The 17,881-nt window shown below is 47.9% G+C and overlaps 8 protein-coding genes across 8 annotated transcripts; 6 read left to right on the top strand and 2 right to left on the bottom strand.

Moving 5' to 3' along the window:
• Window positions 1-518: 518 nt before the first annotated feature.
• Window positions 519-1,807, top strand: N7503_001526 (cytochrome P450; the record flags this gene model as incomplete). Its single annotated transcript, XM_057061073.1, has 3 exons — window positions 519-566; window positions 622-1,197; window positions 1,265-1,807. 3 exons carry the CDS (start codon window positions 519-521, stop codon window positions 1,805-1,807), a joined length of 1,167 nt encoding a protein of 388 aa, XP_056925035.1.
• Window positions 1,808-2,398: 591 nt separating this feature from the next.
• N7503_001525 (FAD-dependent oxidoreductase) lies at window positions 2,399-3,901 on the top strand (the record flags this gene model as incomplete). Its single annotated transcript, XM_057061072.1, has 4 exons — window positions 2,399-3,093; window positions 3,186-3,256; window positions 3,340-3,435; window positions 3,552-3,901. 4 exons carry the CDS (start codon window positions 2,399-2,401, stop codon window positions 3,899-3,901), a joined length of 1,212 nt encoding a protein of 403 aa, XP_056925034.1.
• A 254-nt stretch (window positions 3,902-4,155) lies between these two features.
• Window positions 4,156-5,042, top strand: N7503_001524 (dienelactone hydrolase family protein; the record flags this gene model as incomplete). The annotated part of the gene is made up of 3 exons (XM_057061071.1): window positions 4,156-4,243; window positions 4,310-4,750; window positions 4,834-5,042. 3 exons carry the CDS (start codon window positions 4,156-4,158, stop codon window positions 5,040-5,042), a joined length of 738 nt encoding a protein of 245 aa, XP_056925033.1.
• An 809-nt stretch (window positions 5,043-5,851) lies between these two features.
• N7503_001523 (FAD-binding oxidoreductase) lies at window positions 5,852-7,254 on the top strand (the record flags this gene model as incomplete). The annotated part of the gene is made up of 2 exons (XM_057061070.1): window positions 5,852-5,965; window positions 6,016-7,254. 2 exons carry the CDS (start codon window positions 5,852-5,854, stop codon window positions 7,252-7,254), a joined length of 1,353 nt encoding a protein of 450 aa, XP_056925032.1.
• Window positions 7,255-8,367: 1,113 nt separating this feature from the next.
• N7503_001522 (GMC family oxidoreductase) lies at window positions 8,368-10,541 on the top strand (the record flags this gene model as incomplete). Its single annotated transcript, XM_057061069.1, has 5 exons — window positions 8,368-8,775; window positions 8,837-9,710; window positions 9,773-10,228; window positions 10,345-10,407; window positions 10,474-10,541. The coding sequence occupies 5 exons, from the start codon at window positions 8,368-8,370 to the stop codon at window positions 10,539-10,541; spliced, it is 1,869 nt and encodes a 622-aa protein (XP_056925031.1).
• A 1,409-nt stretch (window positions 10,542-11,950) lies between these two features.
• Window positions 11,951-13,507, top strand: N7503_001521 (MFS general substrate transporter; the record flags this gene model as incomplete). Its single annotated transcript, XM_057061068.1, has 2 exons — window positions 11,951-12,164; window positions 12,222-13,507. 2 exons carry the CDS (start codon window positions 11,951-11,953, stop codon window positions 13,505-13,507), a joined length of 1,500 nt encoding a protein of 499 aa, XP_056925030.1.
• A 149-nt stretch (window positions 13,508-13,656) lies between these two features.
• N7503_001520 (uncharacterized protein) lies at window positions 13,657-13,845 on the bottom strand (the record flags this gene model as incomplete). Its single annotated transcript, XM_057061067.1, has 1 exon — window positions 13,657-13,845. The coding sequence occupies one exon, from the start codon at window positions 13,843-13,845 to the stop codon at window positions 13,657-13,659; it is 189 nt and encodes a 62-aa protein (XP_056925029.1).
• A 507-nt stretch (window positions 13,846-14,352) lies between these two features.
• Window positions 14,353-15,900, bottom strand: N7503_001519 (O-methyltransferase-like protein; the record flags this gene model as incomplete). Its single annotated transcript, XM_057061066.1, has 5 exons — window positions 14,353-14,515; window positions 14,579-15,144; window positions 15,205-15,255; window positions 15,314-15,595; window positions 15,670-15,900. 5 exons carry the CDS (start codon window positions 15,898-15,900, stop codon window positions 14,353-14,355), a joined length of 1,293 nt encoding a protein of 430 aa, XP_056925028.1.
• Between the last annotated feature and the right edge of the window lie 1,981 nt (window positions 15,901-17,881).

The raw sequence follows: 17,881 nt of genomic DNA, 5'->3' as shown, positions 1-17,881 counted from the left end.
CCGTGGAACGCCTAAGTATAACACATCATAGGGTGTAGGGAATATCCTAGCCTCGAGAATGTTCCTTTTTCCACACATGTGGATGTGGTGCTCGAGAGGACTGGGCTGTCTAATTACAATTCTCACATAGAACGACAGCGTGGGTTGTTCCCTTGTCTGGCCTGTTTTTCTTCTCCTCCACCCAACCCTTATCGTGAATACCAGTCCCTTCACAAACAGCTAAAATGATCACACACATTTTATCTTCATCCGTACTTTCGGAGAAGCAGCTTGGCTGCGCATTTGTTCTGATCGGTGCACTTGTGTTGTCACTCGTTTTTCTTTCGTTGAGTTCTGAAGCTGGAAAGAAAAGTCCTCCTGCCCCAAATTTTGGAATACCGCGCATCGGCGACGCAGCTGCATTTCTGAAAGATCCTGTGAGGTTCATACAGAAAGCAAGTAAAAAATGTGGATCTATATTTCAGGTTAAGCTACTCTTTGCAAACCTCATCTACCTACGTGGAACCAGATATAACCGCATGTATACCGACGTGAAGGAGGACACCTGGTCATTCGGTGGTGGCATTGTAGGATCTTTATCATGACTGAACCAAGTTTCACCAGGCTAATGATGCTTTCCAGGGCTTGTTTCTTAAAAAGATTGCTCAACCGGGATATTTTGACCACCTCCGCACTCTGGTTTCCTCTTTGAACCGTGGCGTAAATCGCAAGGTCGCTTTGGATCACTACACCCAGTTGGCCGGGGAGGAAGCTGACAGGGTGCTTGAGATCTGGAGCAAGCAAGATAGGGTCCAAGTCTTCGAAGAAACCTCCCGTTTTGTGCATCGAGTAATTGTTCGGTGTTTAATGGGTCAAGACTTTTATGATAATCATGTGGACGAGCTCTACGATATCTTGCACCACATGGAGACAGATATAGGTCATCCTCTTAACATGCTTCTACCCGACTGGATCCCCCATCCACCATCGCGTCGACTGAAACAGCATAGAGACCGGTTTGGGCGAATTTTCCAACAGCAGCTTGCAGAGCGGCGCAAGGATCCTCAAGCATGGAAGGACTCCTTGGACTATATTTCATTTACCCTGGAGGATCCACGAACCGCCCATCTCGAAGACTGGCTCCCTTCCCATCATACAGTAATGATGTTTGCTGCCCATACAAGCACAGTGGCCAGCATTGCATGGACAATCATAGAGGTTAGTTACCCAAATCTCTACTTGAAGTGCTGCTCGAATCATTGATGAATATATGCCTTGTTTCTAGTTACTTCGCAATCCAGAGTACATATCTGAGGTGCGCAAGGCTTTGGATGCACATGATATGGATGCGCGCCACACTCCCGCGCTTCTAGCATGTATCAAAGAGACTGGTCGTCATTACTCAGGTGTCCACATGTTTCGCACCACGCATCGCCCTGTGGACCTAGATGAAGGCAAGTATACGGTCCCTCCAAATTGGATTGTCTGCATATCCCCTTACCTTACACACCATGACCCTGAGATCTACCACGATCCACAGAAGTGGCTTCCTGAGCGTTGGTTAGAGCACGATTCTGGCATGCGGAATCTAAACAACCCGCAGGAGGTCGCATTTCTGCAATTTGGCGCTGGCTGTCATCGATGCCCAGGGGAGGCACTGGCCGGAATTATCGCTCAACAGCTGGTTTCTCATCTCCTCAAGAATTATGATGTTGCCTTGGGGAACGACGACCCATCTCAGGACCTTTCTATGTTGGATTTCAGTAAAGTGGGGAGCCCTTGGCTTTTAGGGGATGCATATATTAGACTCAATCGCAGAGAGGAGTAGTGAGGTTATCAGTCTGTTGATCTTTTTATGCGCCAGTGTCAAAGAAAATCTTCAAAAATTGTGTGGATAATGCTTGAATGAAGCCACCTATGGATCGCTTAATGCGAGATCACTTCCGTGCATTGTTAATTATAGTTACATCACTCAATAAATAATGTTACAAAATCGTATCTCACAGTACGGAATGAAGTTACTCCTGGAATGACAGGCGTTACCGGATACTAAACCAGAAATTCTAAATATTTAAAAATTTACTACTCTTCTCCGTGCTGACATCATTCTTTTGAACTTATGGTTCTGGATTCTGGACCCCAATCCATATAGGTATGTAGACTCTTCCGAAGCGCAACGCAATTCGACTGGACCCATGGATACCTATTTATACATCCCTATACTCATGCTCCACATTGGATGGCATCCATACTTGCCTAGCCAGGTAATCTCAGTGGTTCCGTGCCGGCAAATAATACGTGAATACATGTATATATAGCAGGTATGCTCTAAATGCCCCTTAAATCCAACCAATCTTTCTTTTCTCTCCTGAGACCTTTTACATCGAAGAAATCCTACTCACTTCCTACATTAAATATCATGACCCGAGTCGCTCCAAGCACAGATGCCCAGGTCCTCATTGTAGGTGGAGGTATTGGAGGCCTGACATTGGCAGGTATCTGTAAAAAGCTTGGAATCAGCTACAAGGTGCTCGAACGCAGTGCCGAAATCACCCCCGTCGGCGCAGGGATCTCCCTTGCACCAAATTGCCTACGTATCCTGGACCAGCTTGGACACATGAGCGCAATCAGACGCAAAGGACAGCCTCTTCGCAAGATCCAAATATTCCGCGACAATACCTTGTGGAGTGTCGTTGACTGGGAATGGATTGAGGGCAAATTTGGGTACAGCGTCTACTCTATTGAAAGACATTCAATGCACAAAGCCCTCTATCAGGGCGCAGGGCCAGAGAATGTTCTACTCAATGCAGAGGTTGTCGATATTGAAGATCTGCCCACTGAGCCTACGGTCAAGGTGCGCCTGGCCGATGGTCGAATAATAACTGGTGAAGTAGTGGTGGGCGCAGATGGCATTAGATCAGCAACCAGACGCATTTTGGCTGAGAAAGACGGACTGGATGGCACCCACACCATCCGCTTTACTGGTCGTACACACATGACTGGTTACACCCATCCCTTGCAACATTTGAGCTCGCAGGACCTGGGAGTGGCTACTTGGGTTTTTTACGATGATGCCATTCTAACTTCGTGGCCATGCATTGAAAACAGACAATGGTTTGTAGGAGTCAAGGTATCATATTTCCCTTACATCATGCATGAAATACCCCAGCTGATAGTGTATAGTCATCAAAACTGAAAGATCCTAGTCGGTCAAGCTGGAAAGGAGCCTCGAAGGAAATGATCAATGATATCTATGGCGACCGATTTCATCCGTTTGGTAAGCACCATAAGGTGCGCGATGGTAATTTTCCTCTTACCCAGAATGTATCTGAGTAAACACCCTAATCTGGTATCATTTAGTGGTGGATATGGCCGAACGCGTGACAGCTAGTGACGTGTTCGAAGAGACGGCATTTCCCCCCATGGCTACTGGACGGGTAGCCCTTGTGGGCGACGGTATGATCTGTACCATCCCTTACCTTCTCGGCCCCCAAGGCTAATTTCATTTAGCCGCGCATTCCATGACGTCCTTTATCGGCCAGGTATTTGTCACACCCCCACTTCTGCTGCAGTTCCCATTGACTCAATGATGCATTACCAGGGCGCATGCCAAGCAATTGAAGACGCAGGCGAGTTAGCCAATGTGCTCAACTCGTACTTCCGTGATCGTTCAGGCCACCCGCAGGCGCTGCAGATGCGTCTGAAAGAATACCGCCAACGCAGGGAAGAGAGGGCCCGCTACGTGTTCGAATTCTCCAGTACTTTTGCCTCCCTGCACACCGGCAAAATGGCTTATGGATTGGGGCCGCTGCTTCGCAGGGTTGCATTTACCTGGGCCCCATTATGGTGCTGGGATCGTGCACTCACCCCCTTGTATGGCTACCAGCCTCACGTCGAGGCACTGGCGGAGGATTCGGGTTAGAATAAATGGAGAGGGAAAGGATCTACGCATAGGGCTAATTCTTAAACCACGGGACAATCTAATTCGAGAGTAATGCATTGGTACTGTTTGGTCACCTGAAAATACGCCGCATTTGGGGAGAATAGCTCTTTGTAATACCAAATATTCCTTACGAAAACACATAAGAATAAAGCTCAAGGTCGTAAGTGTTTTTTCGTCAATCATTCCTTGCCTCCATCCATAGTAAGCCCGCTTGAATCACTGTTTAATTCATCATGACTTCCCTACCACCCTCCCAGTGCTGTGCTAGCGGCTCACTGCACGAGGGTCAAAGTAAAGGCGAGATCAAGACCGTTGGGAACAGTATGCCGGTTTTTGTTCCCTTCCTGTCACCATCCCCTAATCTTCCTCCTAACTGAATCGCATCAGCCCAGGCATATCTTTCATACCCCCCGGACAAACAGACTGGCAATGCAATCTTATTCTTATCTGATATTTTCGGTCTTGACCTTGTCAACTCCAAGTTGATTGCAGACCAATTCGCAGCCAATGGGTATTTTGTCGTGATGCCGGATCTCTTCAAGGGGGACCCGGTCCCCGTGGACCACCCGGAAAGTTTCAGCGTCATGGACTGGCTTCAAGGCCACCTCCCTCAACACACTGATCCGATTATCACTGAAGTGCTCAAGGAGATGCGAGATTCTTTTGGCTGTGAGCGGATCGGAGGCGTGGGCTACTGTTATGGAGGAAAGTTTGTCTGCCGCTATTTACGTGCAGGCCAGATTGATGCCGGTTTCATTGCCCATCCAACCTTTATTGAGCCGGACGAGTTGAAGGCGATACAAGGGCCGCTGAGTATTGCGGCAGCCGGTAAGTATTATCTACTAGTTGCAGTTTTTCTCTGTTCATATTCCCCTCGCCATCATGTCTAATTGCTGATCTATATGGTCTAGCCGATGACTACCTTTTTCCGCCTGAGAAACGTCATGAAAGCGAAGAGATTTTGGCCACACTGGATGTGCCCTATCAGCTTAGCATCTTCTCAGAGGTGGAGCACGGTTTCGCGGTTCGTTGTGATATGAACAAGAGCCGGCACAAATTCGCCAAAGAACAAGCCTTCACCCAAGCGGTGGCATGGCTGAACCATTACCTCAGTAAATGAGCTCCCATGCTGCGTGGAGGAGTTGAAAGTATTGATGTTTACAATGAATGAAAACTTTTGTCTATCTCACAAAACCTATAGACTAAAGTAGTATTCTATGGAATGACAATGTAGGCTTTAGTACCAGGGAAGACCCAACAAGTCTCTTCCAAACCAGCCATCTGCCTTGCAGCCTGAACCTGTTGGGATAAGTGGCTACTCGCTTTTTCTCCTTGTTCTTTTTCTAGTTGTTTATTACTAGGAACGATTTGCTCTTCGGGCGAACATCGTACGTGAAAACTCGTTCAACGAATAGATGGTTGCTTTAAGTGGAGACATTCCTTTCATTACAGTGGCATTCTGAGTCCATTCCCACCTTCGGGCAAGTGATACGTATTACAAGCGATAAGCAATTGTTGGGAGCTTACTCTACTAACGATGAATGCGTATCCCTTCTTTTCCTTTTTCTTTTTTTTTTTTTTTTTTTTTTTTTTTTTGAGTTTGTGGTGGGTCAGAAGACTCCCATGACAGCAATTTTCGAAAGAGGTATGATATGTGACTCCTTGATTATTTTCTCCCGAGGAGCTTGCCTTGGGTCACAATGAACTGTAAACTGCAAGCGGAATATTACGAGAAGGAAGAAGGGGGAAGAACAGAGAGACCTTGGCACATATTCTTCGGTAGAATATCGCTCATATCGACCAGAAAAAGTACGCGTCCTGGCAGTTTACACATATTTATTAGGCCTCCCATTATCCGCATATGCCATCACCATACAAACCGCGGTTCCCCCATACCTTTGTCTGTGGCCCCTAGATTTAATCAGCACAATGGAAGAGCTGCGCAAACACCTCGAAGGCACTAATGCCGTCGTCTTGACGCCTGGGTCTGACGGGTATTTGGAGAGTATCAGACGCTGGAGTGACACATGTGAAAAAAAAGCTGTAAGAACACCGCTTAATGGAAGACAACAACCCTCGCTGATCAGCAACAGGCCGCCGTGGTCTTACCGACTACTACAGAGGAAGTATCATTGTCAGTCAATTTTGCAAGCACTCATCGTATTCCCATGGTGGTGCACAACGGAGGTCACTCAACCAGCGGGTCCTCTGCGACGGAGGGCGGGATCGTGATTAGTCTCGTACGCATGCGGCACGTGGTGATCGATCCCACTCGAAAGACGATTACGGCACAAGGTGGCACCATCTGGGAAGATGTCGACAAGGCTGCGGCAGTTCATGGATTAGCGACCGTTGGAGGCACCGTGAATCACACCGGGGTGGGCGGACTGACGCTCGGCGGGGGTTATGGATGGCTCACGGGAAAATACGGTCTCACAATCGACAACCTCCTCGCAGCTACTATAGTCCTCGCCAATGGCAACATCCTGGAAGCCTCTGAAAAAAACAACCCAGACCTATTCTGGGCTCTCCGCGGTGCGGGCCAGAACTTCGGAGTCGTCACCGAGTTCGTCTTCCAGGGCTACGATCAAATCAACGAGGTGTACGCAGGCATATTGAGCTGGACTCCCGATCGCCTCCCCCAGATCATTCAATTTGTCAATAAATTCGAAGAAGCCAGTAATACAGGGGATCAAGGCATATTTTTCGGTTTCTGCGGTACCAGCATTGTCGCAGCGATCTTCTACAACGGCCCTCGCTCCGAAGCAGAGAGCTACTTCGAACCCATCCTCTCCATCGAACCCACCTCAAACAGCTGTGATATGATGCCTTACTGCGAGCTAAACTCGATTCAAAACCCTCTGGCCACGTACGGTGGTCGGAAATCCTTCAGCGGAGCCTTCGTCAAACTCCCACTCGAGGTGTCCTTCTTCCAGGAACTATGGGCCGACTATACAGAAATGCTCAAAACCTACCCAGAATCAGCTCGGACGGCGGTTTTATTCGAGCTTGTCTCTCAACAACAGGTTCTGCGTGTCCCCAAGAATGCCACGGCCTTTGCTACTCGGGGGCCCTACTACAACGTCGGGTGTGTCTTTCGGTGGGATAACCCTGCCCTTGACCAGACCATGCGCATAATCCAGCGCGACATGATGCGGAAGGTCGGTAAGCGTGCTGGTGCGGGTGCCCATGCCCGGGCGTACGCGAATTACTCACATGACGGCCGGGCTGGGGAGGTCTACGGCGAGAACTTGCCGAAATTGCAAATGCTGAAGCAGGAATATGACCCGCACAATGTGTTCAAAAAGTGGTTAAATCTACTACCGAATTGATTGGGAAGCCCTTACATCAAGACCCTGCTGAAAATAATCGGCGTCGACTGCTGATTAGCCTTTCCGGTTATGAGGAAGCATTTAGGTTTCAGAGTTTCGGAACGGTACGCGAATCTTGGCAACTTAAAAAAGGACTGAAGCGGAAGATCCCGAGATAATGCTGTGGACCCGGGGATTGCCGCAAGGGATGGAAACGGTGGGGTCTCATTTCAATTCTCCAAGGTTCCTTCACGTGTGGACTTTTAGATACATAATTGGCTTCAACTGCAAGAGTCATTTTTCGGTCACCATTTTTTCTTTTTTTTCTTGTTCGTGCAAGAATGCGTTCCAGTGGATTAAATTGTGACACATATTGCAGATATTATATGCACATCTGATGCCAAGACGGGGCGCTGTGGATCTTTTAGTCAGCCACAATGACCCACCTACGCACCTTCTGATTGCTGGGGGTATCATGGATAGACTCTCTCTACTGTATCTCATGCTCGACCAGAACACAAATTATTTTCGTGGTCAACTAAGCTGGTAGAAATTACCTGAAGCGGACACTTTTGGAAACGAAATCTGAACATCAACCCAATAGCTTTCTAGCCTCCGTTTATTTCAAGGCACGTTTAAGCTAATCTCAGAAATGATCACTCCATAGACTATGGACTGAGAGGCTGCGTACATCAATGGAGAACTTTGCGGGAAGGTAGCATTCATGCTGATGTTGTCGAAAGCAGAGGACCTTAGAAAGAGACTGAATGAAACGTAAGTCAGGTGAAACGTGCGACGATCGCCGGATAGAGGATTCTGTTAGGGCGAGTCTAGACTGCTATCTGCTCAACCTAGCTGAGGCAGTCAGCTTGTACTACGTCAAAGTCATCGATTGGGTTAAAAAGATGGTACTGCAGGGTGTTTTAGGCAGCCAACTTAACATCTAAAGGAAGTCGTCATGACCCAAGAATTGGAAGCGTAGTTGCATGAATGACGACTGCTTTTTGGACGGCTGAAATTCGAATCAAAATTACTAGTGTACTCTATTCAAGTAGTCCTATAATTAGAGGGCGTCACACCCAGGGCAACTGGCGGTGAGCATGATCAAGAGCAAGAAAGAAAACAACATCAATCATGGCTCCATCTGTGTTTACTAAGGCTTTCCTGTCTCTATGGACCTTTACCTCTGCTGTCCGCGCCTATCCAAACGGTCCATGGTACCAGGTTCCATTGGGCGAAAATGTCCTGGGAGATCCCACAAGATACCCTACTGCCGACGACAAACACGTGGATTATGTCGTCGTGGGCGGTGGTGCATCGGGTCTCACTGTGGCCGCTCGCCTGTCCGAAGATCCTTCAGTCACTGTGGCAATTGTTGAGGCGGGTTCATTTTATGAACAAACTGGCAACCACAGTGAAGTCCCAGGATACGCTGCGGACTTCTTGAAAGGAAATATCCCCCCTGCCCTGGATTGGGGATTCAATACCACTCCACAGGAAGGTGCCGATGGCCGCGTGAAACATTTCACAAATGCAAAGACCGTAAGTTGACAAGGGCTTGAGACGAGAAATGGATGTAATGGATACTAACGGACCTTCACAGCTGGGCGGCAACTCTGCCTTTAATCTGATGGCCTACATGGCCACCAGCACGGGTGCATTGCAGAAGTGGGCAGATGAGGTTGGCGATGATTCCTGGACTTATTCAAATGTAGCCAAGTACTTCCAGAAGAGCTTGAACTTCACAGGCATTGATCCCAGCAAGCGACGACTCAACGCAACCCCGGAACTGGATACCAGCCATGTGGGACATGGTGGTCCCCTGGACGTCACATACGCTAATTACGGCCAGCCGTTCAGCACCTGGATTAAGAAGGCATTTGACCTAGCGGGTATGTTACCCGTCGGAGGTTTCATGTCTGGGGATATGTTCGGGAGCAGCTGGGTCTTGGACACAATCAATCACACTGATGGTAAGCGGGCGTCGTCGTCAAAGGCCTTTCTGCAGCCCATCTTGGGGCAACGAAAGAATCTGTTCTTGTATAATGTCACTTTGGCAGAGAAGGTCTTGTTCAATGACAAGACCGCGACCGGTGTGCAAGTATCCCGAGGAAAGACTACTTTTACCTTGTCTGCTGCACATGAGGTAATAATCACAGCTGGTGGATTGATGACCCCACAGCTGCTCCAAGTCTCGGGTGTCGGCGACGCAAATCTTCTCAAGAAGTACAATATTCCTGTCGTCCTCGATGCGCCGAGTGTAGGGCAGAACATGGAAGATCATATCAGCTTTGGAATCGGCCACAAGGTCGATGTGCAGACCAACTCGGCCCTGAAATACAAGGACCAATATGACGAGGCTGTGAAGGAGTTTCAAGGACAACAAGATGGACTCCTTTCCAGCCCCGGGCCAGACTTCGGCGGTTTCGCCGACATTCCGCTGGATCTGCGTAACTTCTCTGCGAGCACCAAATCAGGTTAGCCTATTTTCACTCCATTATGCACACCCATAACGTCCTTACTGACTGCTCGTTAACAGATCTGGCTAGCTTCCCCAAGGACTGGCCGGAAGCATTCTTCATCTCTTTCCCTATCGACATGGGCTTCCCGACCGATGGATACAACTATGCAATGTTATTTTGCACTCTCATGACCCCCATGTCTCGAGGAACTATCAGTATCAAATCAGCCTCAATGAAAGACAGCCCAGTGATCAACCCGCGGTGGCTCACCTCCAATACCGACGTTGAAATAGCTGTCGCAGCATTCCGACGTGTCCGACAAATTCTGCAGATGCCTATCCTCCAACAAAACATTATCGTCGGGTCCGAGATCACACCGGGATCCGACGTGAGGTCTTACGATGAGATTCATCATTACTTGAAGCAGAATTTTGCCTCCATGTCCCATCCGGCGTCTACCTGTCGAATGGGCAAAGATGGGGACAAGAATGCAGTGGTGGATTCCAAGGGTCGCGTTCAAGGTCTTGATCACTGTACGTTCTTTTCTTACTCATTCCTTCCTTCTCATTTTCATTTCTTTCTGCCTCAATTCTGTTTACTCTTCCTTTCCACTGGACTTGGAAGAGCTTGCTAACTAAGGAACGAAAAGTGCGAATCGCAGATGCATCGACCTTCCGGTTCTTGCCTCCTGGTCTTCCTCTGGGCGTTGTCTGTAAGTCATCCTTTAAATTGATGTCTGTCATGCAAGCAGGATATTGGGTTGACTGGTGTGTTTTAGACATGGTCGCTGAAAAGATCGCCGACGATATCAAGCACGCTCGTAGACAGCAGCATTCCGAGTTGTGAATAATACGGAGGTGAGAATACAGCTTACGTCTCCCGTAAGCTGAAAGATCGAGAAGGCAAGTCGGTCCTCAACTCCCCTTGTCGGTGCTGGTGATATTGTATTCGTGATATTATATGTAGTGGAGACTTCTTAAATACATAAATTTCATGGATGAATATATTGAAAAATGCGTAGCCACCCCTCAAGGATAGTGTATTGCTTAAGCAGGAAGGAAGGATAATACGTGTAGAGTTGGACCGTCACAGGTAGCCTGTCGCTTGGATCTTACACACAAACGGATTCTAACGTGAAAATCAAAAAGTCCCTATACGTTCCACTGTCAGGTGGCAATTTGTCTATACACTGCAAGGTTTCCCTATACAGAGGAGAGGTTTGAGAAAAATTGAGTCTTGAATGAGGGAGATGACGAGCTACCTGCAAAATCGAGCAACTGACTCCCTTGAGGCAGTCAGAGGAGGTAAGGCCCCCTTAGTAAGCGCAGTGTGGTCGTCACCACAGGCAACCCTAAGAGACTACTTCCGTTTTCGCTACAATCCAATAGAAAGCTGCTGCCTGCTGATCAAAATTTACGTTAGGGAACCAAACTAAGCAACGGACTGGAAACCGATTGCATACTTACAGTGTTCTCATTGACGGTGACGGTGACGGTGACGGTGAAGGTGAAGGTGGGGACGGGGTAAACAGAGTCTAGACATATGAAGCAATGATCGACGTCTTAGTTCACATATGTGGATCCTGGCGGGCCGAAGGCGGCCCGGAGCATATTGGTCAGTAGGATAATCAGTAGTCGGGTCACCAGGAATGCTCTGTACAAAAGTACGCACATATTTCGCTTGCGCAACCTTCCAAGATTGCAACCTTGCGTATTGCTGTATACTTGCCGTTATTTACACAGAGATTAGGTTTTGCTTTGTTCTAATACGCGTCCTAGAACTAATCTTTTTTCTTTTTCTTTTTTTATTGTCATGGATTGTCATGATTCACTGATTTTTCCGTTATCTAGTTATGAGTCATGCACATAGGATTTCAGCCCGTTTTGGCTATTGAAATGGTGTAGCCCCCTTGCATCTAGCGATATGGTAGGTAGCTGTAGGAAGACCTGCCCCTCCCCTTCCCCCCCGAGAAAATCTTTGGAGGAAAATGACTGCATATAGAATGCGTCGTAATCAGACTAATGTGCCCATTGGGGGTACCAATGTGGAGTTCGCCCAGGAGGGCAATGCAGGTTCACCCTCAACCAGGGTAGCGTCTTTTCAATGTCTACTCTGTAGCTGTAAGGGTTTTGGTGTTGCCCAGGAATGTCAGCATCTGTCTGTCTCTAGCTTTCATGTCCAGAAAAAAAAAAAAGTATTATTGAAATGAATCTGACTACTCACTCTCTTCCTTCCCCCTGCCTTCATGAAGCGTGATGGCTCACATCCTAACAAATTCGCCAATCGGCCTGATCGGCCGCTGGCTTTCGGGAGGACGCTTATTCCAACCCACCGAAAAAAGATCAGGCTTCGAGCTTCCACCGCCATATAAAGACGCTGCAGGTGGTAGAAATACCCCACTCGACTATTCGGACTCCTCAGAGGCTAAAAAGGAGATACGCGCCCAGGGTGACTCCATATCCGCTGATAGTAGGTTGATGTATCTCAACTTCTGGTAAGAGACAACACAACTGATGGTAAGAATAGGCTCCCAGACACACTCTCCGTCAAGCCAGCCAGAACTGGAACAACAAGGATCGCAGTCTCCATGGATCGAGCCAGCTATCACGCCCGACGGGGCAATTCAAGTCGATTGGTACTCCGACCAAGACCCGGACAATCCGCATAATTGGTCGTTTGCCGCGAAGCTTCTGGTATACATAGAAGTGAATCTCTTTACCTTCATAGTCTACATGTCAGTCGCTATCTTTGCAGCTGCAGAGGGGGAATTCATGACCGTATTTGGCGTGTCGCGATCCGTGAGTGTACTGGGCATGTCGACGTATGTGTTAGGGTATGGCACGGGACCCATGATCTGGAGTCCCCTGTCCGAGATTCCGTCTATCGGTCGCAACCCTCCCTATGTGATCTCCATCACGATCTTCCTTATCCTCGGCATCCCGACTGCGCTTGTCAACAATGTACCAGGATTTATGGTCCTCCGGTTTCTCCAGGGCTTCTTTGGTTCTCCCGGGCTGGCCACTGGAGGCGCCTCCATCGCTGATGTGACCGGGCTAGTGCAACTGCCCTATGGTCTATATGTTTGGGGCTTGTGCTCCATCGCAGGACCAGCCATAGCCCCGGTAATTTCTGGGTTCAGTGTCCCCGTGAAAGGCTGGCACTGGTCCATGTGGGAGGTCCTCTGGGCCGCGGCTGGCTGTTTCGTGTTTCTCATCTTCTTGCCCGAAACCTCCGGTCCAGCCATCCTGCACCTGCGTGCGAAACACCTCAGAGAACTCACAGGAAACCCATCCTTCCAGTCTCAGTCTGAGATCAAGGTCAAGAATGTCTCCCCTATGCAGGTCGTGTACGATGCTCTGATCATTCCCTGGAAGATTCATGCGCTGGACCCCGCCATCCTCTTTTCCACGGTATACATCGGGCTAGTCTATGCTATTTTCTACTCTTACTTCGAAGTTCTTCCGATCGTGTACATTGACGTCTACAAGATGAATCTCGGGGAGCTGGGTCTGATCTTCCTGGCTTCGGTTGTGGCCACCGCCTTGGTTCTCCCCCTGCTACTATCTGTTCATTCACTACTGTCTGAACGCGGACTTTCGCCGGGGGATATTCCCTCGGCCCGAAAAGCGACTCATCCCCGCCCTTTTTGGGAGTTTGATTGTGCCTGCTGGGCTATTTATGTTTGCGTGGACCTCGCGTCAATCGATCCACTGGATAGTGCCGACTATAGGTCTGCTCATAGAAGTAGCCGGTATGACGCTGGTCCTCCAGTGCATATTCAGTTATATTGCCGTCGCCTATACGCGCTATAGCGCGAGTTTGTTTGCGATGAATGATTTGTGTCGTGCATATCTTGCCTTTGCAGCCATTATGTGGTCTGGGCCCTTGTATGATACACTGGGTGTGGCTAGGGGAACGACCTTGTTGGCAGGCCTTACTGTAGGCTGTGTGGCAGGCATGTTCATGTTGTATTTCCTTGGGCCGGCGTTGCGGAAACGAAGCAAATTCGCTCAGCCTGATTGATTGCGGCCTTGATTCGCGTGCGTGTGTATGTGTTGAGTACTCCAACGTCGGAGATAAGAGCTTCTCGACTCACGAAGATCTTCTCTTCTGGACCTAGGTTCATAGCGCCTTGACAAATGTCTGTCATCATGGCTCTTCTACCCAAATTTCTTGTTACATGTAGTTTGTAAACGTTAGGAGGCTGTTGTTACTGGGAAAATGTAGCCACCAACAATCAAAATTCACTATCATGCTTCTATTCGCCAACTATTTTTGTCTCCTTCCAGCCCTGAAGCCTTTGGGGCTTATCATGACATATTTTTGAGTGAGTGAAGATCATTTTCATCCATCTATAGCTCCTTTTGTTAGTATTATTAATGCCCACGGCCACAAGGTATGGAGAACAGAGCGTGCCGCCCGCTCAGCTACACTTAGGCCTCACGCTGGTTAGTGAGTAGTATGTTGGGAGAACAAATCCGAAACTTAATTGTTGCGTGTCTTTGGCTGTTCGATTCTATTCCATTTGTTGGACTCAGAAGCTTTCAGATCATTCATACCGAAGCCCACAAAATTCGGACAATATTCAACAATCATATTTTGCTAATAATTTCCAGTAACACCACGAGACTAAAAATTCGTTGAAATTTAAATGAACTCATCCACTCCAGACAACCTCAATAATTCCTTCCGTAGCTCCCTTTGGTGCAAACATGGTCAGTATCTCAAACCGTGGATCCGCGTCTCGGAACAATCGTTTCCAGTCGTGATCTTCCCGCTCGTACGCGTTACAGAGGGTGAGCATGATCATATCCATCTCTCTGCATTACGTGTTGAATTATTATCCATTCAAAGTGTCAATCAGAGGAAAAGGTAGTACTAACCGCAACCTCTGCTCCTTCAAAGGACTCAAGGTCCCCGGAGCAGGGGCAATGTAATCATTGACCAGCACCTTCGCCCCAGTCTTCAACGCGGGAACTAATGCCCGCAGAATCTTGACCGCATTTGCATGCGACCAATTATGAAATACATGTCGATAAATGTACATGTCTGCCTGCACGTCCTGCACCTGGAAGAAATTATGGGCCATGAACTCTACCCGATCTTTGATTGTGGCCGGGATGCTCGCACTAGCGCCTTTGATCATGGCCGGAAGATCCTGGACGATGATCTTGAGCTCGGGGGCAGCTTGCGCAATCTGAATCGCGGTCAAGCCCCTGGAACCGCCGACATCGACGATTATGGCGGGTCCTTTATCCTCCTCTCTGCTGTTAGCTTTGCTGGTACTGGCGAGAGAAGACCACGGATAATTGTTCACGAGAACGGTGTTCGATCGGCCTTCGCGCTCAGTCTCATAAGCCATGGTGCTGAAGAATCGACGACCCGATTCCGGATTGGCATCATAGTAGTCCCACGGGCTCAAATTTGTCTCGTGGTAGAGATTCCACCCCTGGTAGTATTTAGCAGGTAGCTTGGCTGGAGATGAGGGGCTAGTGTTGACAAAACGTACGGTTTGGTTCGGCTCAGTTCCGCCATTGAATTTATCTATTGCATTGAGAGTCTGGGGAAAGCCTGGTCAGCGACCTCAGGGATGACGCAAGGAGAGAAAAGGACATTACCATTGCGAAGGAAGGAAAGCACTCCTCCAAATAATGAGACAACACATCACGCATAACAGGGTCTTCGGCTAACACTCGAGACGCAGCTGTGTGGCCCACATAGCCAGGTCGAGGCTCCTGGAAGACGCGATGGAAGACTATGGCGTAGCGGACGAATCGACGAGTGTTGATCTCACTGAGTCCGCATTCACGGGCGAGGTCGCCAAAGGAAATTTCCCCGTGAATGGGAACTTTGGTCGCCATGTTGTATTTAGAAATCGCTTGAAGGCTCAAGCCGTTGGGCTAAAGAGGTATCTTGGGTCAATATAGCAATCAGTGTATTATATGGGAATTGGGCACCAAATTGGTATACTTACAACCGGGTTCATGAATTGCAATGGACCTAGAAGCAAGCGCTGAAGCTCGAAGCTGAGGTTGATTGCCTGTTCTTGGGCTTTCTTGGTCTGTTCGCAGCGAATTCCAAAATCCACAGGCCCATCTTCGTGGAAAGAAGGCGATGGAAGATCATTTTCGCGCAGGTAGGCGTCAACCTTGGCCGTGTTTTCACTGATCCGGGTAGCTAGTTCGACGATTTTGGATACGGTCATTTCGTAGAATGGCAGTGATGATAATAATATGTCTGTCGAGTGGAAAAGGGCTATTTAGATGCAATTACAGCTAGGAGGGTTATTAGAAGGTAGGAGAATGGGCTGATCACTGAGCGATTCCTCTTTCTTACGGACATTCCTGCTACTTGTACGTTATGGGACTGGACCCACCGTTGGCACCGCCCCGTGGAATGATTTGCATGATGTCTACGAAAACTGGAACAAGCAATCAAATGCAAGGGATACCGTCGGGAAGCTGCTCCAGACTCAACCACAGTCCTGGTCACTCTACTTGTCGTGGGAATCCCGGATATGGGAATGTCTACTTTTCTAGGTTTCATCGCTGAAGCCCCGTATAGAATGTCTACTTCCAGGGTTACATCGCTGGGAAGCTCTAAGTTGTGGAGAAGTGGTAGCTCCGGCACGAACCGTAGAGAAAGACCACGGGGGGCCTTAAATGCGGGCCAGTCTGGGACACCCGGTTTCGTTAGCCTGGCTAAGAAGCTAATCAAGATATCGGTGCCCCAAAAACCTTGCAGGAAGTGCTTATGACCATATTATAATTGAATACGGGTCTGGCCATATGAATTTAGAATGAGTAGTTTTTGTTAAAAATCCCACATGAAATTAAGGTTTCGTTTTATTTTCTGGAACATTAATAGCAAAGTAAGATAGCTTATTTAGAATAAGTATTGATTAGCTAAGTGACATACACCTTGATGTCGCATTTGTACAAGTATAGATAGAATCTTTGATTCAGATATATAGCCTATCTATAGTATAACAGGCTAGCGCTAGAAAAGTATTACAGTTGTAACGCATAAAGCGTAAGAAATAGAACTATCTAATCTAGGTGCCCCCCTAAAAGTTACTTATACAAGCATAACTAGACCTCATATCCGCCTACCTATAAGATCCCCTTTCAAGGGTATCCATAGATCTAGTTTTGTGGACGGGAGATCACCGAGAGGACAGTGCTTTCACCCTTCGCAACGAGGCGCTCTCGGTAAAGCGTATCGGGGGTTTTGAGATTGAGACTTGTTTTGACCAGTCGGTCAAGGGACAATGCTGGTATCCCTAGGCTGGTGGTGCTGACCATGAATCAGAATCTACATCTGGCTGATATGGTAAATTTCAGTAGAGCCAGCTGTTTAATTGAGTGCTATTGTTTTGAATGATTTAACTTTCGTTGATGGTCTCCAATTCGCTATCAACTTCCCAACATACTGCCCACTAAAGCTCTCTGCCTTATTTTTCTGGATTATAAATAAAATATAGAACTAATTCTAGAGTAGAGTACCTTGAAAGATACCCTTCAATCAAAGACCTTGGTGTGTTCAACTTTATGAGCCGTTGAAAATGGGTGAAATACTATCTAAGCCCTCGTTTTCTGTCTCTTTTTTATTTACTTTGAACCTTTTTTTCTAGCTTCTCTCATTAATTGCTATCAACATTGCAATTCATTGGCACCATGTGCTAATCAGAACGGAAATCAGAGAATATAACACCGAAAAAGCCTACGTAGATACTGGCTACTTGATGGGCAGGATGAGATGGACAAACAGCACAATGTGATTTACTGTGCAGGATTATCTGGGAACGGATGAAGTAGAGGGAGAAGCGCTGGTCTATCTATTGAGCTGTTCTTGTTGTTATATAACTCTAATACTATCGAGATTGTGAGAGATATCAGGGGCTTATGTACCCTTGATGCTCTGCTTATGACTATGAGTCATCCCAACAATTCTTTGAAAGTTCCGTGAGGTGGTTTGAGCCTCGGCGAGGTACACATGGTTAAACAACTCACTCTTAGAGATGCTTTGTGATCTCCAACTTACTGCCGAGGAGTACGGCCTCGCCCAGGAATATTCCGAGTGCATTCTTGCTTCCTATCGCATATCTGGCCGGTCAGAGCTACAGTGGAATATAAAAGTATCAGTTATGAGCTTTAATTCTGCTGTAGGAACGCGATGTTCACGGG

Source organism: Penicillium pulvis (genome assembly GCF_028828015.1).
Source record: "Penicillium pulvis strain IBT 33274 chromosome Unknown contig_12_segment0_segment0, whole genome shotgun sequence".
NCBI lineage: Eukaryota > Fungi > Ascomycota > Eurotiomycetes > Eurotiales > Aspergillaceae > Penicillium > Penicillium pulvis.
This window is presented reverse-complemented; position numbering and strand designations above follow the sequence as displayed.